Here is a 27,487-nt window from a genome sequence, read left to right on the forward strand (position 1 = left end):
ACAATTCCTTGGAGCATGGGCAGAGCGCTAATTCCTAATATGCATCCGTCTTTGGTCCGGATTAAAGGGAGTTGGGCTTTTAAGTGGCCCGTCCTGACATCCCGGACCTCTGATTTAGGCATTAAGCTCTGCGTGACTTTGCACCTTGGACCCTCTCTTTCACCTCCGCCCCGGCGTCTTTTGAGGCGGCGGCGGTGGATAAATTGTGGCAGAAGGGCAGAAACGTCAATATAATTAGCATAATCGTTTAACGTGGTTGCAGTATTCCTCGGAGAGCAGCTGGGCTAAACTATGCCTTCACTCATTCTCCGATCTTGCACACTTTCTTTGCACACGGAGAGGAAAAAAGCCACAGGACTGTCGGGAATGGAGCCCGGATGTGCCTCATCCCACCGCGGTGTAGGGTTCTGTAGTACTTCGGCAGACTTCACCCCTCCCATGCACGGCCCGTGTTAAGATAATAACATAATTATTTTAAATCACACATCTATGGTATTTTTAATGGGACCAAATGAGGGTTCTGCTGTATTAAGTACGTACTTCCCCATTCCTGGGGTGGGGGAATCGACGAGCGAAACGTTTGTCCAGAGAGGCTGGAGCTCCAGTTTTCTTCCCTCGATCCTTCCCCCTCCTCCTCCTCCTCCAGCGAAGGCAGCTGCTCTGAGCCATTGGCTGAACCGATCCAGCTCCCTGCCTCACTAGGGGCTGCTGCCTCTTAGGTATTATGCTCAGATAGGGGCTCCCTGGGTCATAAGAAAGGGGGGGGAGGGGAGAGAGTTTGGGTCGGTTTCCCCCACAGCCCTCCTGTCTTTTCCCCTGCTCGAGAAGCGGCTGAGAGAGGAGTTGCTTAGCTGGCTCAGGTAGGATTAAGCTACCAGACTGGCTGGAGAACACCGGCATCTTGCCGCGTGAAGTCCTGGCTAGTGGGTGGGCGAGAGAGCAACGCCGCTTCCCGCGTTTCAGGGGCTGGGAGAGAGAACGCGTGTATGGCCGCGGCGGCGGCGGCGTGGGGCTCTGAGCGCGCGAAAGAGAACAGCCCTCGGGAGAAAAGTTTTTCGGGCAATTGCGCAGAGCCGCCTTTTACTTCCAGCAACTGGAGGACGGCGCTTTTCTCGGCTGGCTCCCACCCGAATCGAGATTGTTCCTCACAGCGCTCCCGGCCACCGCGACTCCCTTTTAGACCTGTAATAAACTCTCTTTGGGAGGGAAGCCGCCAGTCGGACACCCGGCCGGCCCTCACCCACCCCCCACCCCTGCGTGGCCGACATTTCCAGCGCCTCACTCGGGTAGGTGTTGCAAGAGACCGGCAGGAGCGTGCGAAGAGCCGGGGTGCTGCCGGGCGAACCCGAAGCGGAACCACTTTTTCCACACCTGCAACGTAATTAAAGTTCTCCTGGGAGCAGCCCTCTTTTCTTCTTCTTCCCATCGCCCTCCCCCCCCGCGGGTCACGTGGCAGCGGGCGAGCAGTCGCGAGAGGCGGGCGGTGGAGAGGACCAGGAGGCCTCGGGCGGGCCGAAAGGGCGTTTCTTCTCGGCTGCGAGATGCCCTCCGGGAAGCCGGGTCGAAGGGAGGCGCGAGCGCGGACTGCTCGAACACCTGCGCCGCGCGCTTCCTCACGCTATTTTTCCGCCAACTCAGCTCGGCCGGTGCCAAGAGTTGCGGCACAACCAAGGGGAAGTCGCCGCCACCGCCGTCGTGGTGCCACCGCCGGCGAAGCAAGGGCGTTCGACGCTCCTCCAGCGTGCCTGTGATTGAAAACGCCCGAGGCCGAGTAGCTGAGTTCATCGGGCGCCTGGCGGAGAAGCGCAACTTCTCGGAGGTTGCTCGCTCGAAAAGGCCCGCGCAGAGATGCGCCTCTGTTTCTTCCAGCGCTTCTCCACGGCGGGGCGAAAGCAGCGGTTCGTTGCTCAGTTCGCGGTGAGGAGAAGTAGCTGAGCAGCGGGAGATTCAGAAGAACGGGGAATCTTGTTTCCGCGCAAGCGGTTTATATGAAGAGCGCGCGGCTCAGCTCCAATGAACTCAGCTCCGTCTCTCCCTCGTTGATTGCTGCGTATCGGTGCTGCGTAACTTTGCCCAAGTTCCCTTGCTTTGAGGGAGTCTTTGGGTAGTGTTGGCCGAGAAAGGTAGCGGCTGGCTAAGCAGAGTTCCAGGTCCGAATGCTTCCAAACTTTCTCGTCATAAAACTTTGGAAAACGTTTCATGAGCAAACATTTAAGTAGATTTCCCTACCAAAGCACTACCAGGCTGTATTAATTACCCATTGGCGTAATCTAATGCAAATGGAGTAAAATAAGACAAGCAGTAGGATAAATGCGCTGGTGAAGTGGAGGCAACGTTTCAGTCATCAAAGTTTCTTCTGCAGTTCTATTGAGTCCGCCAGGCTGTCATCTGAGATATTTGTCTCAATTCAAGAGGCCAAGCAGCTACTCTAGAGACCCCTTGCTATTTTCTGTGGGTGCGAATGTGCGTTTGTATTCAAGTCACTTTTAAGTCTGGCTATATTAGTAAGTTTTCTGTGTTCAAATTTCAACCAGGATACTACAGCAACTCTTGGGAATCTAGTCTCTGGTTTATATTACTGTATGTGAAAGAGGCCAAGGCTACTGCAACCAAAACCACTTGAGTACTTGAGTAAGAGCCATCTCTAAACAGATCTGTTCAAGAAAATCTGCTGAAGTGGCATTTCCGCAATCGGTTAATGGGGGGGGGAATCCCAAATGACTATTTTACTTGCTTTAGAGCAAATTAAATTGCACTTAGGTTTTTCTGCATCCAGTTGAAATTACTTCCAATAAACATATGGATGTATTCTTATGGCCCACATTGTACCTTGGTATGCTCAACTAGCAATTTGGTTGTTTTCACTTCAGGATATCCAGAGGTCCCAGAAAACCTGATGCCATGCTTGGCTAAATTCTTGCACTAACACAACCACTACTTGGGATTGAAAAGCAAAATGGTTTATATCTACCCATGCGTATTTCAGAGGGATGCAGGCATTGTAACATGAAAATATAAGATTAATGTCTCCAAAATAAAGTGAAATTAGGACCTAAATCCAATGGATACATTTTAAAAGAAAGAATCCATTAAGATCTTAGATCAAGATATTTTTAAAAAGTTAGAATATCAATTTAAGAATGCAAACCTCTGACTGACTATGCTGCTGATAATGCAAGCTAAATTACAGATTTTCTTCCGCAGCTTCCTTTAATTTTCTCCTTTTCAAAGTGAACAAAATTAAAAGACAAATGTTTTGCTCATTTTCATGTCAATATTTTCAGTTTGGGGTTTTTTTGTCCAGTTGCTTTGCTCTATAATCTATGTGACAATGTCCAATTCTGGTTAGGCAGGAATCAAGATGGTTGTGTGCCAAATCTGTGAACAAACCAATCCAGTTTGGTAAGGATGTGAGGCTAACATGATGAAACTGACTTTTCTCCAGAGTAAATTTTTTCATAGATTTAAAAGAAAATATTCTTTTAAGTGAGATGTTCCTTAAAAGTCATGATTGACTCAGCATTCCCCATGTTCCCAGTGTGTCATATAAAAATTACTTACACCCCACTTTTAGAATCTGGAAGTTGGTTCCCTTGAACTCAGTGGGGCTATGTAGTGAATAGAAATGGGCCAAATGAGTTGAGATGTACCTCCTCCCGCTTTTCCAAAGAGGGGAAATCTACTGCAGTTCTACTAGATGCGCCCACTGTACCAGGTCAGGTTACCAACATTTGCATTGCCGGAGCCATCCCTCTGCTTCAGACCTCAAGTGACCTTCCTGCACTGTTCTCAGAGTGAACTCATTTAAGAATTTGAAGAAAGGATGTACCAGAAGGCAATTGCAAGTGTATATTGTTCACCTTCAGGGCATAAGAGGTTGAGCATCATGTGGCAAGACACTACAATAACAACAACAATGGCCATGTTGAAATGTGCACCTAGACTAATTTCAGTGGAAGAAGCCAAGTACCCAGCCATCCAGAAAATCATGAGCTGTGGACTCCTATCAAGTACAGAAGGAACCTGAACAACTTCAATTTAATGAGCTTTCAAGGATCGTGTGTATTACTCTAGCTAATTGGGAAGGGAGCATTGTTTGCTGAGTCCAGGCATATTGGTTATACTGCAGAATCATCAGCTTCCTGCCCCTCCCATAATTGGAGGGCACTCTGATTTGCTAGGCCTTGTGCTCCTCTCCAAACTCCATTTTTTTGGGGGGGGCACTCTCCCATAGATAATTTTTCCACTAGGATGGGGGCGAAGTTAACCCCACCATTTGCCTGGCTACTGTGGCAAGAGTAGGAAGGCAGTCATGCATTTCCTTGGTTGTCTGGCAAATGAAGCAATGAATCTGTCAGTTCTCAGGTTCAAGAGGCTCTTTTATGGCAAGGTGGGAGTGATTACTGACCCTTGATCTCATTGTGCGGTGCCTGTAGTGTAAACACAATCTTAATGTTGCTGATTGTCTAGATGGGAAGGACAATGTTAACTGCCCAAGTATGTCCATGCATAGTAAAAAAACTAGCAAGTTGATCACCGGCTGCAACCCCAAGAACAAGTGGAAAGCCAGGGAGAATGATGGCGAAGTGACAAAGTCAGCCCTGTGGCTAGCTGCCAATTCATTGGGCTCTAGAAACCCAGAAATTGGATTGAAAACATTATGTCGTGCCAACGTTTCTCGATTGTAAGGGAGTCAGCCGATGACGGAAAGAAAGAGTATATATAAAATACCTTAGGTTTCTAATTTGAATGGATGTTGCCAACATCAGAATGCAAAACTCGGAATGATCACTCCATCTGAAATACCCAGCGTTCCTCTTACTAGTCCCATTGACACGCTTTCAGAGGATTTACTTCGCAATCCTTCCTTCCCCAAATGCTAGGGACTGAATCCAAGACTTTTCACGTGTAAAATAGGGCTTCCCCCTTTAAGGTATTTTTGCTTGAAATCGAAAAGGTTGTGGGTGAGAAAGGACGCCGGAAGGTTGACGCCTTTAGATTGTCGGGAGAAGTCAAAATGACCCGGATAATAAGCAGTGAGAGAGAGCATTATGGTATACCGAAAAAGTCTTCAGGATTACTCGCTGGTTATTGGGAATTACTGAAAAGCCACCACAGAAGTAAGCGCTGCTGGTTGGGTAAGTACCGTAGAACTATAGTTAGCGCTAAGGCGATACAGCGGAATCTTCAGGGGAGTATCCTCAGACAGAAGAGTCCCGCGGAGTATGGATTGGGATTGCGCCTTTTTGTGTTGCGCGACAGCTCAGGATTGTTAAAGTTGTCCCATTGCTTTTTCCTTCGGGGAAGAAAAACCCTTTGCGCCTGAAGCAACGAGCCTGTAAAAGCTTTGAACTCTGGTACCGTCCGAGCCCCTATGAGTAAACACCGTGGGACTAATTCAAGGCACATGGTTGTGGGAAGAGCTACAGACGAGAGATTTTACACCGCAACCAGGTCAAGCCTGCCTGACGCCAGAGGATCAAGACGATCCCGGAGTTGCGTGGGATAGGGATTCTTGCTTTTTTTTTTTTTTTTTAAAAATTCTTCCAGTTGTGGATTGGGAGAATTGTCACTATTCTCTTGTGAAATACTCATTTTGAAACTGGCTGTAAAATTAAGAGTCGCGGATGTTCCAAGGAGGGCTTCTGTATCTCCGGCCCACGTAAGTGGGAAAGATGGCAGAGGGCGCCTAAGGCCCTGGCGCAGCAGGACAGGAGAGCCGCTTCAGTTCTCCGCACAGCGCCCTCTGTTGAAGCGCCTTGGAACGCAAGGGACGAGACGGTGGGAGGAATAACGGTGGCCTGTTGATCCTCCGGAATGGTTCTCTCCTTCAGGAGCTCTTTCCTAATATAGCAATAGCGATAGCACTTATATACCGCTTCATGGCGCTTTTACAGCCCTCTCTAAGGAAGGATGGCTGGCTGCGTCAATCTTGAGCCGGTGAGATTTGAACTGCCGAACTGCAACTAACAGTCCGCTGAAGTAGCCTACAGTACTGCCCTCTAAGGTGCGCCTGAGGAAGAAGTCATGTCCCATCTATAGTACTTCTATTTAACAAAAAGACTATTGAGCAATATAGTGATATAACTTTCCACTTTGCCATCTATCAAAGAACCAAATACTTTTATTTCATCTAGCTAGGTCCCCTAGATGTGTTGGATTTTTATGATTTATTTTAACTTTTTATTGTATGATAATGGTGATTTCATTGTCTCTCCTCTGGTGCTCTTGAAAATATTGCGTATGGATGTGTCTCCATGCATGCATTGTAGGATAGCAAGATAAAAATAAAGCAGCTTTCAATTCAGAAATACACATTTGGAATGATAATGCAGTAATATGAAATATGTTCAAATAATGCTTTTGATGAAACGGAAATTCAGTGTCTATGGAAAACTCAATCCATAACCCACGTATGCAACTGAAGCTAGAGGGCTGGAGTTCCCAAACAGCATAATTAACACTTTATTTCATTAATTTACCATTTAATAGAATAATTCCAACCTGTAAATCAAGGGAGCCTCCATTTGGAGTTCAAAAACTTAAAACCTAAATGTGTGAGTAATTCCCCCCTCCCCCCCACTGCTGAACAGTTATGGTTATAATGCGGTAGGTATATACCGGTAGGTAAGAGTTTAATTGAAAAAGCCAATATGTTTGTTTCAAGTAAATATAAACATCAGAAAATCAAAATGAAATTATCTTACTCATCGGAGAGAAAGAAAATGAGAGAATAATTTATGTAAGTAAATACAGAACTATGTACCCTAACTATCTACGCAGTCACTAGAGTATATGTCTTAATAATGGGCTGCAGGGAAAACAAGTGTTTTTTTCCTTGTTTTTGAAGTGAGTATTGTAAAGGTGCCCAGGAGCAGTACTCTAATTAAAAGGTCTGTCAACATTTTTATAATAAACAGATTTTTAAAGAGGTGTGTGTGTGTGTTTTTACACTTCAATATTTCGGAATTGGCTGTGGAGATTTTGCTTCAGGCAGATGGCACAGAATGTAGAGAAATTCTTTTATACTTACCAAAGCAGAATAGATTTTCAATCAGACCTGCAGCCCAGTTTAACTAGTTTATTTCCATTGTGGTCATGTATCCTATTTAAGCTCTTCATCTCAAATTGGGCATTAGACTTTGTAAGAAGGAACATATTATACAGTCAGTATGAGAAATATTCAGTGCCTCTACAATATCACTTCTACAGAAACCAGAAAAAACATTTGGAGAGCAATTTGATTTCAATTTGAAAATGGAATGGTTGGAAACATGAATTGAAAGAGTGGTGATTTCTTGTAATTTTTCTTTGGATAAAAAGAATAACAAATCGATTAGATTTTTTTAGAACTTAACTTACACCAGAAATTAAGTCTATCACAATTTTTTTTATTAAACAGCTTCTGGTTAGGTATTCGTCCCGTATATATTTTTGATGAAACTATTATCTCTAGAATTTAGCTTTGAGAAATAAGCAGGGACATGGCACATTCAAAATTATAATTTGTCAGTAGTTATGACTCAAATGATTTCTCAGTTCAGCAGAGCTTTGTTTTCTTATATAATTAGAGCTGAATATTTAGTTTCCCTTCAAGAACCCATGGCTACAAATTTGTTCTCCAAAGAGTTTAATTTAATTTGTCCATTTCAGGTATATGATGGACTGCAGCAGGAATTTTATGGAATTAGATAGAATAGGATTGTATATATGGTTAATTGGTAGATTTGAAGTAAAAAAACGGTTATAAATGGAATATTCCCAATTTAGAAGTTATGTAGCATAACCACAATTCAGTTGCTATTATGTACTGCATTTAAAAACTGAATTTAGTTGGTTTCCGGATATTAAAAATGAAAATAAGCAGTATTTTATAGCTAAACCAATTTAGGAATATTATTGATATTCTTGTGTAACCGTATTGATTATTCAATAGCACACACATTTTCATCTATTTACATAATAGAATTATATATCCAATTATTTTGTATTCATCCCAAAAATGTAGACATTTTCTAAGGATTTTCATATTTTGTTAGCACTATGTACACTTTAATTCTTATAAATAACTTTCAGTTATTTTTTTTTTAATTTATCCAGTTCCCAAGTTGGGAAGAATAGGACAAGGAGCTACAGAATGCAGGAGGTGTGTGACTGCCACAGGCAGATGTACAGAGTGCTGATAGATTCATGGCTGCCACTGAGTCTATGTAGATGCTGTGGGGATACACAGGTGCCACAGACAGGCACTATGGAGCATAGGGTGTGTGGGTGCTTCAGGCAGGTTCTGCAGGCAGGCAACAGTGAGCACTGGTGGGTTCATGGGTACTGTGACCAGACACTATGGAGCACTGGCAGGTGCACTTGTGGCACAGGAGACTTTCAATGAGTGCCATGGTTGAGTATGTGGGTGCCAAGGGCAGGTGCCTATGAAGCAAGAGCAGGCAGAAAATTGGTGGGAATTGGAGTGATTTGTGACTCCCTGTTGACATCCCCATTTACTTCACTTGTGGAAAGCTAACACAGTGTCAGAAATTGTCATCATATGAGAGTGACTTGCTGCAATGTTACAGTTGCCAATCAGACACTGAGTGCTAAAATCACAATTACATGACTGTGGGGATGCTGCAGTGGCTGCAATCTAAGGACCTATTTTAAGGCCCTCTCATTCAATGCTGCCATAAGTTTGAACATTGCTGAGTGAGTAGTTGTAACCTGAGGACTGCCTGTATTTGTTTACCAAATTATCTAAGATATCTGTTTATTGCTTTATTACTTTTTTTTTTTTATTACTTTGCTGCTGCTTCTTTTGTAATGGCCGTATTTTCCATTGTAGATGGCTGTTTCCCTTGAAACTGCACTTTTTCCTCAGTTACTTTCAAATTCAACCTGAGTCACTGAGGATGTCAGAAAAAAAAAGAGAAATAATGTATTTCCTCTATTTGCAGGATGTTTCCTCTGCTTAGGGATTTAATGCCTTACTATCTTAAAATTAAATTAGTCTAATGTAGTTTTTTGAAGACAAAAACACCTAGAGTTGCATAAATAGTTTTGCAGTTTGGGGATGAAGTGACATTTCAATGATAGAGAGTTAAAAATATTGTTGAATATGAACTGAAGACGCTCAGGTTTTGAAGAAACATATTTTATGATTAGATTCTATCCAAGACTACTGACACATCAAGTCTGGAAACATTTTTGTGGAAACTATTTGCAAAATTAATGCTATTTAGCGTGCATACTTTTTTTCTGAAACATATCTTTATAGAAGTGTATTCCACGAACTAAATTGGGTTTGCCTTAGGAGAATTTTGCTAATTTTAGAAATAATCCAGGGCATTTTGCATAGTTTTGTTTTCTTTATGTTGGGGTTTGTCTTGTTATCAGAAAAGCAAAGCCCACTTTATCCCAACGGTGCTTTTTCAAAAGGCAACTGGACTTTGGTTTTCCTTGAGACGTTTTACTTCTCATTCAAGAAACTTCTTCAGTTCGCCAGCTCAATTGATGAAGCTTCTTGGATGAGAAGCGAAACGTCTTCAAGGAAAAACAAAGGAAGTCCAGTTGTCTTTTGAAAAAGCACCATTGGGACAACCATGAGCAGGATGACTTAGAATCTCTGTAGACACAAAGCCCACTTTGCTCTAAATTTCTAACTAAGGAAATATGGTTAAAACAAATTATAGTTGCAATGTGTTCAAACCTCTGGATTATAAGAATCTGATTTTAGGATTTGGATTTTATAATATTTATATTTTTATCCAACACTATTCCCTCCTGCACCTAGCTTCCTGTCTAATATCCTCTTATAATAATTCATTAATGCTCCACCGATTTTATCTAGCAGTTTCCCTAGCTTTACAATTACAGTACAATATTATATTTGCATGTGTAGGAGTTGCCATCTTTAAACTTATGAGATTAGTTAGAAGTGAGTTTGAAATCAAACACATAATTGTCCTGGACTAGGTGTTATGAACTGAAGAACATTAAAGATCTCTGAAGTATCTTTGTATCCTATAGTAGAATATAATCCAAGATGTTTTAAGAGATCACTTCATGGATAAAGTTAAATGGATAAATGTAAAATGGATAAAGTTGTTTTATCCATTTTTGGGGGAGGGACCCATTCATGATGTATCTAGAAGTATTAAGATATAAGAAGCAGTTGAAAGCATCTTTTGCCCTCACCCCCTTATGAAAAGAACTTCCAAGTAAGCATTTCCTTTTTATTGTTACCTTCCATGTGCCAGTACAACTGAGATGTTTGGTGTTTGAAATTGAAGACATGAAACTTGGAGCCACTTAATATTGTCCTTAGCTAATTATCAGATGAATAATCATTACAAAAACTAATTTGGGAGCATCCTTTATAATACTGAACAACATATACGGTAATTCATCTGTTCTAAGAAGATCAGTACTGGATTATTAAACTAAGCTCTCCCCTCCCCTCCATTTTTGTTCTTTATAGAATACTAAGCAAAAATGAATCTAAAGTAATACTTAGCAGATATTTATATTGTTAAATAGAATAACCTTCCTAGATTGTTAATGTACCAGGAACACATTTGAGAGGTGCAGCATCCTTGTATATTTTAGGGTGAAAAAAAATGCTGTATAATAATAATAATAATAATAATAATAATAATAATAATAATAATCATCATCATAATAATAATCATAATAATAATCCCCCAAGACATCCATCTGAATGAATTGTGTATATTTGCTGCAGAAGAAAAAAAAAGATATTTTAATTTTGGGCCTGACTTTATAGAAATTGAACAAATAAATAGGCTACTAATTATAATTAATTCCTTGCAATAGATACACCAGAATAGTGACAGGTTGCTGTGTCATATTTCTAACTTCATCACTTGTATTTCATTTAAATATTTCTAATGCCTTCAAATAATTACAATGCATTGGAAATTTAAAAGTTGGAGAATATGCAGCAGTGGCAAAACTAACAATACAGATAGTACTCAATTAAAGGCCACAACTGGAAGTGGCAACTTCATTGCTAAGCAACGAGGTTATTAAATGAAGTATATGAATGCACCCTACTTACATCAGTTTTTCTGTAATCTTTAAGCAAATCCCCCATAGAAGTTAAGCACAATATCATGGGACCCCAACTTGCAACTTACTGCCAACTTCTCTATTGATTTGCTTGTCAGAAGCTGGCGTTGAAGCTCGCAAATGGTGCTTATACGGCCATTGTGAGTGTTGTAAATGTGCTCCAGTTGCAAAGTGGGATGCTGTGATGGTTGCAAATTCAAGGACTGGTTGTAACCCTACTTTTTCAGCACTGTTGTAAGTTTAATGATTGCTAAACAGGACAATTGTTAACTGAGGACTGCAGTTAACCAAATTTAAACAATAATGGTTACCATACATACAACACATCGTGTACCATGATAAATATAAGCTCTTACAGCATCACTTTAAGGAGGCCTAGATGCTTACAAATATCACAAATTAGCAAATGTATAAAAAGACGGGAATCAGAAATAGTTTGGTTTTATTATGTCTGGGTAATCTACGGATAGATTCAGATTGTGGAAATGTAATAATTCAAGTGCTAACCAAGGAATCAAGTCCCAACCAAGGACCTAATAATGATTAAAATAGCATAAAATTATTATTATTGTGTGTCACAGTCAGCCAGATGTTTAGACTGGATTTGGCATTTTTATCCACCTATCAAGTCTTTCCCAAGGGCCTGAGATAGGCAAACATGTTATTTGATGGCATTAAAGGTATTGTTGCAAAATGTAAGCTGTTCCAACTAAAGCTGCCTTTTGTAATTGACTGATGATTTTGACAGTGTTGATGGTGTCCAAGTGGTTCTCCAGATACTTTGGGGCATCTGTTACTACTTAGTAATACTTTTGAATTCTTTTGCCATATTCATTCTATTTCTATTTGTAGGTCTTTGTGTTTTGTTATGTTATCCAGTTCTTTCTCTGCTATTCTTCTTTCTCCAGCCACTACCCTGACTTCTTTGTCTTTCTTATTGACAATTGTTAGGTTTGGGTTGTTGTGGCAAGTGCTTATCTGTTTGAATTCTAAAGTATTAGATAGACCAGTTTAGTTTCTTCATTTTCTATTGCTTTGTCTGTTTTGTGGTCCTGCCAGTTCTTGCTTGCAGGCAAATGGTATTTTTTGCATATATTCCAGTGCACAGCTGTTGCAATTTTGTTCATGCCATTGTTTGTAGTTAATCTGTGCAATCTTCTTCCAGCATCTTATTATTATCCTTTCCCCCCCTACTTTTCACGTATTTTAATTTTTCAGTAACACATATAACATATGAAAATGACATAGGACAATGTCACAATATTTTTCAGCATTTCTTAAAATATAAAACCAATGCAGTTACTTTATACTTAGTTTCATTGATTTCAACAAAGTTAAATTTCCGTGTACTTAGATTCTGCAGTGAGTCAAGATATGTAGGTCTGTAGAAAAAAAATCAGGTGGGTGTTTTACAGATTGTAGTTTGAAATTACTTGGGAAGTAATTTGAAAAAATTTTATAGCAAAGATTGGAAACCACATCTCTCAAATTTCAAAAGCTCTCTGAAAGTGATTGTTCCACACCTTTGGGAGGAACAATGTATTCCTTCCCATGGATGAGAAAGTGGGAATGGGGAAAAAAACTCTATTCTTTTAGATCTGGTTGAAGTACTGTGAACCGTGGTTATGCTAATTGGTGTTTAAATTGAATGTTAAAAAATGGACTAGTATTAATTATATTATAAGATACCTTATGCATGTTAAAGGAAAGATATATGATTGGAAAACACAGAGCAGCGTTTAATGAGTAGCATGACTTTTGTGGAAACTCAGTCTGTGAGCAGTGGAGATGAAGCTAGTCACTGTGGATGATGGTGCACTAATTGTGTTGCTTGTTGTTATTACCATGATTATGGTTGCATTTCTTAATCCTGGTGACTGTGCTCTCACACATAATTTTTTCATTTATAATCTGTCCCAATCTACCTTGTGACCTCTTAATATAGTATGCTTTTGGCATACTATATGAATAATCTCAGGGCACTTAATTATTTTATCTAGTGTATTTAATAATTATATAATAAAATTAGGTTCAGATTGGATTTGTGTTGTTCTATTTATACCTAAACTGATTTTTATATCTTCATCATGCTATTTACTTTTGGGTAGAAATGTCACATAAGACGCAGAAAGAGTAAAAGATTTTATTATTTTGCAATACTGAGATCATATTCTTTTTTTAAAATTGTTTTTATTATGAATTTTCCTTTGTTATACATAATGTTTCCATTTCCGCAATGGCAGTGTACTGTCTGTATCAAATCTCTTTTAAATACATATAGTTTTATACACACCATAATTATAACCATTTTTCTCATACATACAATGTAATCTTCCCTTGTAATACAAATTAATCTATAATCAAGTATAATCCAGTGATAATATTGCTCATGGTATTACTGATTATATATATATATTTACTTTTATTTTATTAATCGTCCTTAATTATAAATTACTAACTTCTGCTTCTATTTTCTAACCATTTATAAAATAGGTCCCAAGTTAAATAGTACTGTTTCCTCTTTATCCTTAATTTCCATCATTAACCTGTCCATTTCAGCACAGTCTAATATTTTCTTATTACATTTTCATCTATAGGTATATTTTCGTTTTTCCAATTTTGTGCGTACATAATTCTCGCTGCTGTTGTCACATCTAACATTAAATATGTAATTCTTTTATTATATTTTCCCGTTAATATACCAAGCAAGACAATTCTGGTTTTAAATCTATTTGTTGCTTTGTCATTTCTTCTAAGCACCTTTTTATCTTTAACCAATATATTTTCGCCATGGACAGGTCCACCACACTTGGTAATAGGAACCCTGTATCTGTTTACATTTCCAGCACTCTGGCAATATGTTTTGGAACATCTTTGCCATTCTTGCTGGTGGCAAACGGCATCTGTAGAACATTTTGTAAAGGTTTTCTTTATATGTTGTTGACATTGTTAGTTTGTAGTTTCTTTCCCAAAGTTTTTGCCAATTATCTAATTCTATAGTATATCCAAAATTTTTGGCCCATACTATCATAGTTTCTTTTACGTGTTCTTCCTTTTTAAAATTCAATAAGTAGCTATATATTTTCTTTATTAGTTTATCATCTGTCCCTAGAAATATCTGATCTACTTCTAGAGGTTCTTTATAGAATCCATATATTTCTGCATCTTTCTTGTATCTCGTTTGTATTTGGATATATGACCAACAGTCCAAATTGATTCCTTGATTTTTTAGTTCCTTTTTCGATTTTAAGTCCCCTTGTTCGTTTAGGATATCTTTGTACCTTATGATTTTTTCCAGTTCAAGCACATCTAGATGTATTAGCGCTTCCATCATGGATAGCCAGACCGGTATATTGGGATCATATTCTGTCGTGCATGCTTTAATAGGCTGACAAGGGTCTTTTCTTCTAAAAAAAGGCTTTATTTAAGGTCATTGGCATAATTAATTTAGACCATAAATACTATTTGCAGGAATTTAAATAATACATGGTTCATCCTACGTAATTTTCTAATGAGTGTACACAAACATACCATACTTTCACATACATGGTTTTAATATACTATTTTACATATTCTGAGAAGCTGATTCTTATTCTGTATGTTGATTCTTTTTAGTGGGGAAATAGACTACATAGTTTGTTTCTGATATTGTGTTTACTTTGTTCTATATACCAAAAACTTACAGCCTAGAAAAATACTACCCTAAGTGGAAAACAGCATATCAAATGAAAATGCAGCAATGTAGGGAAGTTTTGTTTTTTTGTGGAGAAGGGAGATAAACCAGGTATCCTTGTACTTTTTAGCTGAACTTTAACTCAGAAGACTAAAAAAGATTTGAGCATTATAGAGAGGAAAATGCAATCCATATAGAATTTACAGTTGCAATGGAAGGTATTAATCAGAAGAGAATGATAATTTGTGAATAATTATAGGTAGAGTAATTCCCCCGTATTTTTCGGACCATAAAAGGCACTTTTTTGCCTCCCAAAAGGGGGCGAAAATGTCTGTACATCTTATAGACTGAAAACAGCTGAAGCCCCGCCCACCCACCAGCCATTTTTTTTTTGCCTCCGCACACCCTGTTTTCAGGCCTGTTTTTGGCCCATTTTCGAGGCTTTTTTTGGCCTGTTTTCAAGGCTTTTTGGCCCGTTTTGGGAGCTTTTTTGGCCCGCTTTTGGGGTCCTTTTTGGCCTGTTTTGAGGCTTTTTGGGCCCGTTTTTGAAGCTTTCAGCCCATTTTGGGGGCTTTTGGGGCCTGTTTTCAAGGCTTTTTAGGGCCATTTTTGAGGCTTTTTTCAGTGTTTTTTCAAAAAAATTGGGCCAAAAAAAGCCTTGAAAGCAGCCCCAAAAAGCCTTGAAGACAACCCCCAAAAAGCCTTGAAAATGGGTCAAAAAAAGCCCTGGAAACAAGCTGAAAAAAGATTGGAAAAGGCCTGAAAAAAGGTAGGCCAAAAACTTTTTTTGTTGTTTTCCTTTTCTAAATTTAGGTGCGTCTTATAGTCTGAAAAATACGGTATTATGGCTTGCATTATTATTGGTCATATAAAGAGAGTTGGAAGTATTCTTCAACCAGTTATTACCTGGAAGAAAGCTGTATAGATCTAGTATAACAACAAAGTAATAATTCTGCCCAAAAACCTGGTCTCTGAATAACTACAGTATTTATTCTTGAATGCTGGTCTTTTACAAATATGTAATTTGGTAAGCAATTAGATAGAACTCTATCAAGCTTTCTCTGAGCCAAATCAAGTGGTTTAGAATACCAAAATTAAACTAATATAAATTCCAACCTTATCAAAGTTACTTTGACCTAGAATCCAGTTAGATATATGCATCTCAAAATGATTAATATCATATATACAGTATATATACTAACATGCCTTTTCATATTATAGAAAAATTGCCACTGATGCAAATATTTTGTATTTTCTTCCTTACATCTTTTGGGTAGTCCACATGCTACTTTAAGGCAGAAGAAGGATAATTTAATTTAAGAATTAAGGATTATTTAATTTAAGAACATGTTTGACATTATTTGATTATTATCTATATTGGGAAAATGCATACAAAGGAAGGCAATCTAGCAAGAACTTGAGACTTTTTGCATTCTTAAATATATATCACATTACAGGGGCCAGTTTGGCTAAATTCCTTTCTTCCTACCTAGGCTCATTCATTTGATGATCCATCTTAAATGACCAGTAAAACATCTGCAGATGTATCAGTGAGAGGAAATGACTAATGGCTTCCACTGGAGATGAAATACTTTTTCAGATGTCTTATGAGAAATTTATCTTGCTATACAGTTAAAATAATTCTCCATCCATCTTCTTTACTATATTGACTATGTGAATTACATTGGAATAATTAAGAGAAAGTAAGTCTACTTTGGAAAAGATAGACCCTTCCTTAGTGGAGTATATTATTATATCACATCCTATTTTTAAAAAATCTTAAAGGTTTGACCAACATATCTTAAAGTTAAAAATAATTTGTAGCAAAACTAAAAAAAAACTGTGATCTTAGGATGCTGCTGCCATTCTGAATAAATAGTACAGGCTTATAAGAACACGTTTTCCTTTATTATTAAACAAAACAAATAGCATGGCAAGTTTTTGATGACTGAAGGTTAAAATTAACATTTTGTATGTACCGTAGGATATAATGGACAGGCTACAGATACAAAGAAATTGAATTTAGGCCTCGGTAAATTGGGTTGAGCTGGAATATCATGATGATAGAGATCCATATTGGCCAGACTGGATTGTTATAAGGCAAGGGTATCAAACTCAATTTCATTGAGGGCCGCATCAGGGTTGTGTTTGACCTCGGGGAGTCAGGGTGGGCACGGCCAGCTCGACATCACTTGTGTCGGGGGCACTTGTGATGGCCCGAGTGCTCTGCCAGCAAAAACGGGCTCCTGAGCTCTATTTTTGTCTATGACAGTCTCCTGCAACCTTCTGCCAGCGAAAATGGACCTTATGAGAGCTGCCTGCAGCCCTCCTGAGCTCTGTTTTTGCTGGAAGAGTCACCGCAGGCAGGTTCTTTCCTGTTTCGAGTGGCCCTGCGGGCCAGATCTAAGCGCCCCACAGGTCTTGACTTTGATACCCCTGTTATAAGGTTTTTCCTGAGCATTGTTTATAAATTTCAATTATTGCAGAATTAGGGATTGGATTCTAGTTGCCTTATTTTGAGGAAACCAGAACTTCTGTAATAATTATTCCATGTTTCTGAATTCAAAATACTGCTGTTCATTTTACATGGTTTAAGACCCAAATACTGCCTATTTGCTAAAATCTTGATAAAACTAATCTACCAACCTTTAGAGTTCCATTAGGAAGAGATATATTGCTTATCAAGAAGCTAGGGTTTTTGTGTGTGTGTGTAATGCATCCATTAAAATATCTTTCCCCTGTAACTGATATTACATTCTTTTTAGTTATTTCAACCATATTATAGGCAGATTGGCTGTATTTTTTTAATTGTTTGAACAGTTTATTACTAATTACATGATGAGATTTAAAAAAATACTAAACTCTCTTAGCATGGTTTTAGTATAATTCTTGATAATACTTTAACTCTTTTACATTTTTAATCTTTTATCTATTATTTTATTTGTATTAACCTGTAAGCCTCCCAGAATCACCTTGTAGGAGAAATGGGTGAATAAAAAATTAATAAGCAAACAATTTAAATTTTGACATATTATCCAGTTTTGAATAAAGATCTGGTGTATACACATTTCCACATAAAATAAACAAGAGATGATACGTTCTGCAATACAGGGGCTTCCTTTTAATGTCTCACATCCAATAAGCATGTGCATATGCAGAGTGGTGTAGTACACACAATTGTAGGACTGCATAAAAACGGGGGGAAAAGCCCATGTTCCATTTCTTCTAAATCCCCATTCAATACAAGAAACCCGTAAAGGTTATTTTTATTAATTGAAAACTGAGATTTTAGGAAATGACACTCCTGATCTTCTGTACATTTCCAGCATCACTTCCTGTGTGTTTTGAAATCAGAATCCTCTTAGCATGCAAAGTAAATAGATTATGATATACTGAAGGATTAAGGATCACTGTCTGGTGTCAGATTAATCTCTCATACAGACCATCACACGAACTGACAGAAATATGGCTGAAATTCAGCAAAATAGCTCTGTGGGCAAGTAACATATGTCAGCATCCTTAGGGTGAATAAGTGAAAGGCCCCCTGGATCTTTTGTTGGAGTTGATCTCTCATAAAGGTGCATTTACACATAATGCTTTATGAACCATATGTTCTTCTTAAATGAGAAAAATGCATACACACCATTTAATACAAAACCATATAACATAGTATATGATTAATCCATTTAATAAATTATAACTATCATTATTATTGATTCATGTTTATTAATATTTCTTCCATGTACTAATAATTATCTTAGTACTCAGAATTTTATGTATTTTACTGGGCTACTGAGGATACATGGATTTTCAGCATGTATTTAATGCATTTATCTGACCTTTATTGTTAAATATGCTTTATTTCTTCTTTGTTCCCATTAAATCATTATTCACATTATATTATATAAATTATATAATATATAATTTATTTATTTTTAATTCTCGGGATGGTCTATTTAAAAGGCAGATCAAACAAAGCCTCTATTAAAAGGAAAAAAAATAAAACGTTTCCTTCTCTTTATTTTGCAAGGAGTCATTTTAACTTCCAATAATACTGATTTTAAAATCAAGATAACTAACTCCTCAGACTGCAAAAGAAAGATTATATTGTGATGCAGAAAAAAAACCATGTGAAGTGAAATGTAGTTATGCCAAAAGTAATATAAGTTTTCCTTCTCAGTCTATTTTTCATTAGTGCCTAAAAAGCAAAAGATTAAAAATCTGAATTTCTGAAGAATTAAAAACAAAATAATGATTATTATGGGAAAAAATTTCTCAGAACATTAGAGCAACCACTAAAGATTTGTTGTGAAGTGTCTTGTATGTATATCTTGTGTGTATATGTTATTTTTACAACATTTTTAGAATGTCTTTTGAACAGCCTTATCTGGAAATTCATATAATGTAAAGAGAAACAGAAAATGTTGAAAAACTCAGATTTCTTAATCACTGGGAGTATCCTGTGCTAGTGTGGCGGCTTGCCAATTCTCAAGTTTCTGGGCATCCACAGTGAGTTTGGTGTTGATGGCAGGAAGATATTGTTGGCATATTCCAAACTATTTAAGAAATTCACTTTTCAGCTTCGTATGAAGTATACCTTGAAACCCGCCCCCCCTCATGGTTTTATTTATTAATTGATACATGTAATTAGTTGCCAAATCCCAATGACTCAGGGCGGACTCCCAATGACACATAATGAGTGTCTGATATTGTCAACTGATAAGGATTTTATTAATGTATGTGTCTTCATAATCTTGTTGGTAATATAGTTTTTGTAATCTTTTTGGAAATTTTGGTTAAGGACTTAGACACTTGATGGGGAAGCCTCCTTAAAAAGTAATTTGTGGAACAATAATTTTATTGGGCAGTTTAAAACTATTCAGACAACACTATGATAATATAAGTCTTCTAGTATAACTAGCAGTAGACTCACCACCTTCTCAGTCTGGACCACCAACAATATGTATTGCTCTTTTTTAAGGTAAAGTTGCAGCTTATTTTTGTGTGCATATATGTGTTCCACCGTATCTTTTGTTTTATTTTCACCTACATTGTAGTTATGGTAAGAACCAAAGTAAACCTCGTAGTTTTTACATTGTTTATAGTAACTGCAGTTAGGTGATATGCTTTAGTCAAAATCTATTACTCCCCCCCAAATAAAAATACAAAAATGTAAAGAAAGTGATAGAATTATGTTTAGTAATACAAGTAAAATCTAGTCAGATCTATTTATCAATTTTTAAAGTACATTATTAAAATAGTTTATTATCTCTTTATAGTATCAACAAGTATTGGTAATCCTTCAGTTAATATAAAATAGGCTCATGAGGGCAAAAAATTCTTATGATATTCTAAATATATAATGTTGATAGTGATAGTCATCACATATGTTGCTCTAGGAAATACAAATAATACAGTAAATATAAGACTCCTTGCTGTAGGTAAATGAATTATATGACTGACCTAAAAATAGTAAGCTTCAGGCAAAGCCGAGCACATTTAATTCCCCTTGATTTAACCATTTATGCAAGCAATTAATATTTACTAGTGAATTATTTGAACATGATTTCAGAATCTATGTTAGTTGAAAGCTTCTTGTTTTTCACAGCAAGCGATCTGTAGAATCCTAATTTTCTTATTATGCATCAATATTTCTGGTTTATACCAGACCAAAATGCACTACTTTGATAGAGCTCTTTCCTCTAATTTCCTGCTGAAAGAGAAAGGGGAAAATAATAATAGTATATGAATCATATTATATAAATTCAATTTTTTTTGCTAAAGAAAGGATTACCTTAAAAATATCAACTCAAGAAACAAAAGCAGAAGGTCAGCATTCTGATATAAATAAAGCTAGCAAAAGGTAGAGATTGTTCTCCTGAATTTGTTTTAAAACGAGAGAACTACCGGTATTTGTAATTCAGTTTAAAAATACAAGTTTTAAGTCAAATGTCAAATATATGTTTTTGAGAGAAAAAAGGTGGACCTTTGCAATTATGGCCTTAGTACTTATGGCCTTAGTAAGTAATATACTATAACGGGCCTAAAATATGAATCCTGTACTAAAGAATATATTTCTTTACAATGATGAATTACTTTTTATAACAATCTACAAATGTTTCCAGCTTCCTGATGGAAATAAACTACTGTAGGTGTGGAACTTGAAACAAAAAGAAACTTGCCATAATGCAATATTTAGCATATGTTCTAATCATTTCAGTAACAAGTTATACATTTTGGCAGGAGAAATGTGCAAGCAACAGCTGCTTCAGGCTTATTTGTATGACAAGTTCAAGTAAAACTTTTAAGATTTTTTAAAAAGTCTTGACATGTCAGAATAAATCAATCTTGAAAAAAGACTAGCAGCTCTATCTGATAGTATATTTGTTCTAACAAAGAGACTTTTTAATATAAAGTTGTATAACATCTGCATTTCAACAGGTAGCTAATATTTTATGCCCATATTCTCTAATTGGTGCCAGTCTAGTCTTTATATTAAAGTAATGCAAGTAAAAAACACAAAGTAGACTTTTGAACAAATGAGCTGACCTTTATAACAAACCCAAGACTTGCACATTAAAATGGTTTTACATATTTTTCTCTATAACAAAGTTTTCTGCTATCCCAAGTGCCATAATAATAAAACAGAAACCAATTAATATTTTCTCCTATATTTCCAACATGATTCTCAAATATAGTTTCACTATCCTTAAAATGAGACTCTTAGGGCAAGATATGAACTATAATTTTGAACATATTGACTTAAACATTGAAATCTGCTATATTTTAACTTTCATAAGGCTTTTAGTTGCTGGCTAGAAATAATAAAAAAAGCCCTTTGGGGACAGAGACTCGTCATTTTATATTAGAAAATGAAAAAAGTGCTTACCTCTTCCTCATGCACTTCCTGAAAAACTTCTAAAAAAACCCCCAAAAGAAATATCTAAGTAAATTATTAGGAAATCATATAAAATGGTTATAATTTAACTAACTTTTTAATGTTTTAAATGTTGCATATTTTTTTCTACATGCATGTGTACACATACTGTACCTATGGATATAAGCAATACATTTACTAATTATATATGATTACTGCAGATAGTGTGTATACATTGAGTAGCCCATCATTGCTGTTCCCTCCGTATGCTTTCTACATGTGCCTACCCCTCCCCTCTCATGAAAACCTTCCCCTTTATGTGAAAAAAACCCCATACAGATAGTAGAGACAACATGCTTTAATAAATGTGTTGGTAACAGGACATCTAATGACCTTATCTCATTCATTTACACAAAAGTGTGGCATCTAATAAAGAAGAATATTTGTAGCTCAGAGTTGAAATGTGGTGTCCTTGGTGCTCTCTGAATTTGGTTGCTTTCTTCCAGATGTTTCATTACCCAAACTAGGTAGTGTCATCAATGCACTGATGATGTTACCTAGTTTGGATAGCAAAACATCTGCAAGAAAACAAATAAGCTCAGAGAGCACCAAGGACCCCTCCGTGTAGTATCTTCAGTTTACTACTCAAGTAACAATTCTATGTCAGTAGAAAGGGCAACAGTCAAGATGCAGAATTTCATATTCCCAAAGGCTGAACAAGCAGCTCTGCTTATCTTCTTCACATCTTTCTTTTCTTGGGGGTTGAAGTAGCAAGTATCAGGTGAATAATATTCTCTGCCATGTGCCAGGTGTGTACTACAGTTTATTATTGGTATGCATGGAAATCTGGGTGGAGTCCTAAAAACTTGCCTTTGTGCCAAATCAAGCTTTAAGCAAAAGAAGCTCATTTAATTATTTGGAGTGGTAAATCTTCAGCATGCAAGGTGATTTTCATAATACAATCCTGTGCATGTCCACTCAGCAGCAATCCTGAGTCCAATGCGGCTCACTGTTAGAAAGTAACACCCTTGACTATTTTTCTAGAACAGCCTCATCCCAATTACCAACTTATTCCTACTACCATCTTTTTTCTTCTTCAGTATTTTCAGTATGCCCATTGATATCCAATAATCCAATATCTAGTATACCCAATAATATCCATACCTTGTTTTATCTTATATAAATATAAAATGCACATGATGATTTCCTTTTGCACTATTGATTACGTTTTTCTTCCTATTAATTTCTATCTGTGTTTCCTGTTTTGGGAACATTTACACATGACTTGTAGCCATCTGTGGTTTTTGACAAAACAGATAAATAAGAGTCAGAGCTTTTGCACGACTTAAACAATGTTTTTTAATGTAGTTTACCGATTCAGAGAAAAAATGTGGATTGATCAAGTGAGGAATATATTTCTGATAGCTCTGCTCTGAATTGTCTTATTTGTGACCCACAGACAGAGCTAAAAATGAAGCAGAGGCACACAACCTAAAGTTCCATGAACTACATTGGCCCCACAGAGACACAAGTCCCCAAAGTATTTTTTGGTCCTGAGATATCCACTTTGAGGAATGTGACCCTTCATCAAAGGAAGTGACATATTTCTGGATGAAAAATTATTAGACTTCCACAAAAACAACATCCTAAATTAATTAATTTATTAAAGCTTAAGACAGAAGCAGGCAAGCAGGAATAGGTACACTATCAATATTTTATTCTTGTTCTTCTCTATCAAGATTGTTCTCAGTTTGTTCCAGCTTTCCTCAAGCAGACCTAAATCTTGGTTTGATACTGACTTTATCAAAATAAAAAAAGCTCTCTCCTCCTGGTAGCAAATGCTTTCCAATGTAACAGCACTTTCAGTGTATTTCAACCAGTGGTGGAATTTAATTTTTTTTACTACCGGTTCTATGGGCATGGCTTGGTGGGCGTGGTGTGGCTTGGTGGGCGTGGTTTGGTGGGCATGGCAGGGGAAGGATACTGCAAAATCCCCATTCCCTCCCCACTCCTGGGGGAAGGATGTTGCAAAATCTCCATTCCCATCCCACTCGGGGGCCAGGCAGAGGTGGTATTTGCCGGTTCTCCGAACTACTCAAAATTTCCGCTACCGGTTCTCCAGAACCTGTCAGAACCTGCTGAATTTCACCCCTGATTTCAATTCTTTCTAGAATAAAAAAATTAATATCAAAGAAAAGGTAAACTGTAAAAGAGAAATGGGGAAGTTTAATTGCAGCTAAGCTTAAGAGCCCATCTTGAATATGGCATCTAGTTAACAGCTCTAATGATAGAGATTTTTGTTTAACCTGCCAAATATCTGTAGAATCTTGTGAGAATAATTTCCAGAGTATCTTCACAATGGAATAATTAAATAATCCAGTTGTGACTTACTCTCAAAATGATCTTCCTGGCTGGCTGCTTTTACTGTATCTACATCAGAGCTTAAGGACTTTATTATGGTATACAATTATGACCTGGAGAATCCCTTGGAAGTGGATTTATTTCCCCAGAAGAAAGAACAAGAATTGGTGGCTTCCAGTGATGACTGCTTTATTTATGACCATTAACAGTTCAGTATGTTTTCTGTTGGACTGGAATAGTGTTGTTGTTATCCCTTTCTATATACCTTTCTAAAGGAAATAGACCCTGCCCACTATAAATCAATTAATTTGTTTGCAACAGTAAAAACAGTAAAATGTCTATCTATAATAATGGAATTGGATCAAAAATAAACGTATTTTTGTTGAGGAATAGGCTGGCTTTTGGGGGGGGGCAGTCAAGTCTAGATATTGTCCTTTACCATTTAACTGAAAAATATTTTATTTATTTATTTATTTATTTGTTTAAATTTCTATACCGCCCTTCTCCAAATAGGACTCAGGGCGGTGCACAGCCTAAGTAAAAACAAAGCATACAAAATTTAAAAAACAGTATTAAAATAATTAAATATTCTGACCGTAAATTAAAACAACCCAATTTAAAATCAATTTAAAATTTAGCTCAAGCCAGCCCAGCTAGTTGAAATAAATAGGTTTTCAGGGCCCGACAAAAAATCCGGAGGTCTGTTATTATACGTAACTCTGGGGGAAGGTTATTCCAGAGGGTGGGCGCCGTCACAGAGAAGGCTCTCCCCCTGGGGGTCGCCAGCCGACATTGTCTGGCGGACGGCACCCTGAGGAGGCCCACTCTGTGCGAGCGTACTGGCCGGTGGGAGGCTATTGGTGGCAGTAGGCGGTCTCATAAGTACCCCGGCCCTAAGCCATGGAGCGCTTTAAAGGTGGTCACCAACACCTTGAAGCGCACCCGGAAGACCACCGGGAGCCAGTGCAGCTCGCGCAGGAGAGGTATCACATGGGAGCGCCTCGTCGCCCCCATAATCCCCCGCGCGGCCGCGTTCTGGACCAGCTGGAGCCTCCGGGTGCACCCCAGGGGGAGCCCCATGTAGAGAGCATTGCAGTAGTCCAGGCGGGAAGTGACTAGTGCCTGAGTGACTGTGCGTAGAGAGTCCCGATCTAGAAAGGGGCGCAACTGGCGTATCAGGCGAACCTGATAAAAAGCCCCCCTGGCCACGGCCGTCAAATGGTCTTCTAGAGACAGTCGTGCGTCCAGGAGGACGCCCAAGTTGCGAGCCCTCTCCGTGGGGGTGAGTGATTCGCCCCCAATAGCCAGCGATGGCGTCAGCTGGCTATATCGGGACGCTGGAAGCCACAGCCACTCGGTCTTGGAGGGGTTGAGTCGGAGCCTGTTTCTCCCCATCCAGGCCCGCACGGCCTCCAGGCACTGGGACATCACTTCAAGGGCATCGTTGGGGTGGCCTGGGGTGGAGATGTACAGCTGGGTGTCATCAGCGTACTGATGGAACTCCACCCCGAAGCCACGGATGATCTCACCCAGCGGCTTTACATAAATGTTGAACAGAAGGGGCGAGAGGACCGACCCTTGTGGCACCCCACAAGCAAGGTGCCTCGGGGTCGACCGCTGCCCCCCGTCAACACAGATTGTGACCGGTCAGAGAGGTAGGAGGAGAACCACCGCAGAACGGTGCCCCCCACCCCCAACCCCGCCAACCGGTGCAACATGATACCATGGTCGATGGTATCAAAAGCCGCTGAGAGGTCTAACAGGACCAGGATAGAGGAGCAACCCCTATCCCGAGCCCTCCAGAGATCATCCACCAACGCGACCAATGCCGTTTCCGTGCTGTGCCCAGGCCGGAAGCCGGACTGGAGCGGGTCTAGATAGACAGTTTCATCCAGGTACCGGGGAAGCTGTTGCGCTACCACACTCTCAACAACCTTCGCAACGAAGCGAAGGTTGGAGACTGGACGATAGTTAGCCAAAACAGCCGGATCCAGAGAGGGCTTCTTGAGGAGGGGCCTCACAACCGCTTCTTTCACAGCGGCCGGCAGGACCCCCTCACTCAAAGAAGCGTTAACAATCTTCTGGAGCCAGCCTCGTGTCACCTCCCAGGAAGCCAGTACCAACCAGGAGGGACACGGGTCCAATAAACATGTGGTCGCGTTCAGCCGTCCCAGGACCCTGTCCATGTCCTCGGGAGCCACAGGATCGAACTCCCCCCAGATAACACTCTCAAGACCTGCCTCAGTCATCCCGTCTGGACATACCCAGTCAGAGGCCAGCCCTTCCCGAATCTGAGCACAAAGTCCTCAGCTCGGCCCTGCAAGGGGTCATCCCGCGCTTCCAGATGGAGGAGGGAGCGGGTCACCCTAAACAGGGCGGCCGGGCGATTATCTGATGATGCGATAAGAGCGGCAAAATAGCTAGATTTTGCCGCTTTTATTGCCACTAGGTAGGTCTTAATATGAGACCTCACCAGTGTTCGGTCGGATTCGGAGCGGCTGGTCCTCCAACTACTCTCCAGGCGTCTTTTCCGGCGCTTCATCTCCCTAAGCTCCTCGGAGAACCAAGGAGCTAGGTGAGTTCGGTGCCGGGTCAGAGGCCGCAAAGGCACGACACGGTCCAAGGCCCCGGCAGCCGCACTATCCCAGGCGGCCACCAGGTCCTCAGCCGAGTCATGAGCCAGAGTCTCAGGAAATGGCCCAAGCTCCATCTGGAACCTATCAGGGTCCATCAGGCGCCTGGGGCGGAACCACCTGGTCGGTCCCGCCTCCCTGCGGCGGGGTGCAGCGGTTAGAAAGTCCAGTCGAAGGAGCGAGTGGTCAGACCATGACAAGGGTTCGATGACTATATCCCCTGTATCAAGGCCACTCGACCACTGACCAGAGACAAAAACTAAGTCCAGAGTGTGTCCACCCGTGTGAGTGGGGTCATGAATTAACTGAGTAAGGTCCATGGCCGTCATGGAAGCCATGAACTCCCGAGCCACCTCAGACGTTTCGCCGACAGATGGCAGGTTGAAATCCCCCATGACTAGAAGTCTGGGGGTACCAACCGCCACCTCAGCTATGACGTTGAGCAGCTCGAGCAGGGCCGTTGCCACGTGGCAGGGAGCCAGGTACGTGATCAACAAGCCCATCTGTACTCCACGACCCCATCTCACAAAAAGGGACTCACATCCGGCTATCTGTGGAACAGTGGTCTCCCTCGGATCAAGACTTTCCTTTATAATAACCGCCACCCCCCCACCCCTGCCCTGAGCTCTCGGCTGATGGAATGCTCGGAAACCTGGTGGGCACATATCCACGAGGGGAACCCCCCCCCTCATGGCCCAACCAGGTCTCCGTAATACCTGCCAGGTCTGCTCCCCCCTCCTGAATAAGATCGCAAATGAGGGGGGCTTTATTTACCACGGACCTGGCATTGCACGACAGCAGCCGAAGGCTCGGGCCCTGAGAGTCTGAACAGCCTGGGATACGAGAAGGGCTATGGGGACC

At 39.5% G+C, this 27,487-nt stretch overlaps 1 protein-coding gene across 12 annotated transcripts in view; it reads right to left on the bottom strand.

Moving 5' to 3' along the window:
* Window positions 1–20,000: 20,000 nt before the first annotated feature.
* The window catches only part of WDPCP (WD repeat containing planar cell polarity effector), a 201,271-nt gene continuing 193,784 nt past the window's right edge, over window positions 20,001–27,487 (bottom strand). For 7 of the 12 annotated variants that reach the window (XM_034432462.3, XM_087886492.1, XM_087886517.1 and 4 more), the window contains 2 exons: window positions 21,645–21,673; window positions 20,001–20,468 (listed from right to left, as the gene is read on the bottom strand). In XM_034432462.3, coding sequence (XP_034288353.2) covers window positions 20,415–20,468; window positions 21,645–21,673 — 83 coding nt within the window. In that variant the 3' untranslated portion in view covers window positions 20,001–20,414. The remainder of the gene's footprint in view (window positions 20,469–21,644; window positions 21,674–27,487) is intronic. The other 5 variants (XM_034432467.3, XM_087886501.1, XM_087886514.1 and 2 more) reach the window with 1 other exon arrangement.

This window comes from Pantherophis guttatus, chromosome 1, assembly GCF_059756535.1.
Source record: "Pantherophis guttatus breed Tessera chromosome 1, ASM5975653v1, whole genome shotgun sequence".
Taxonomy (NCBI): Eukaryota; Metazoa; Chordata; class Lepidosauria; order Squamata; family Colubridae; genus Pantherophis; species Pantherophis guttatus.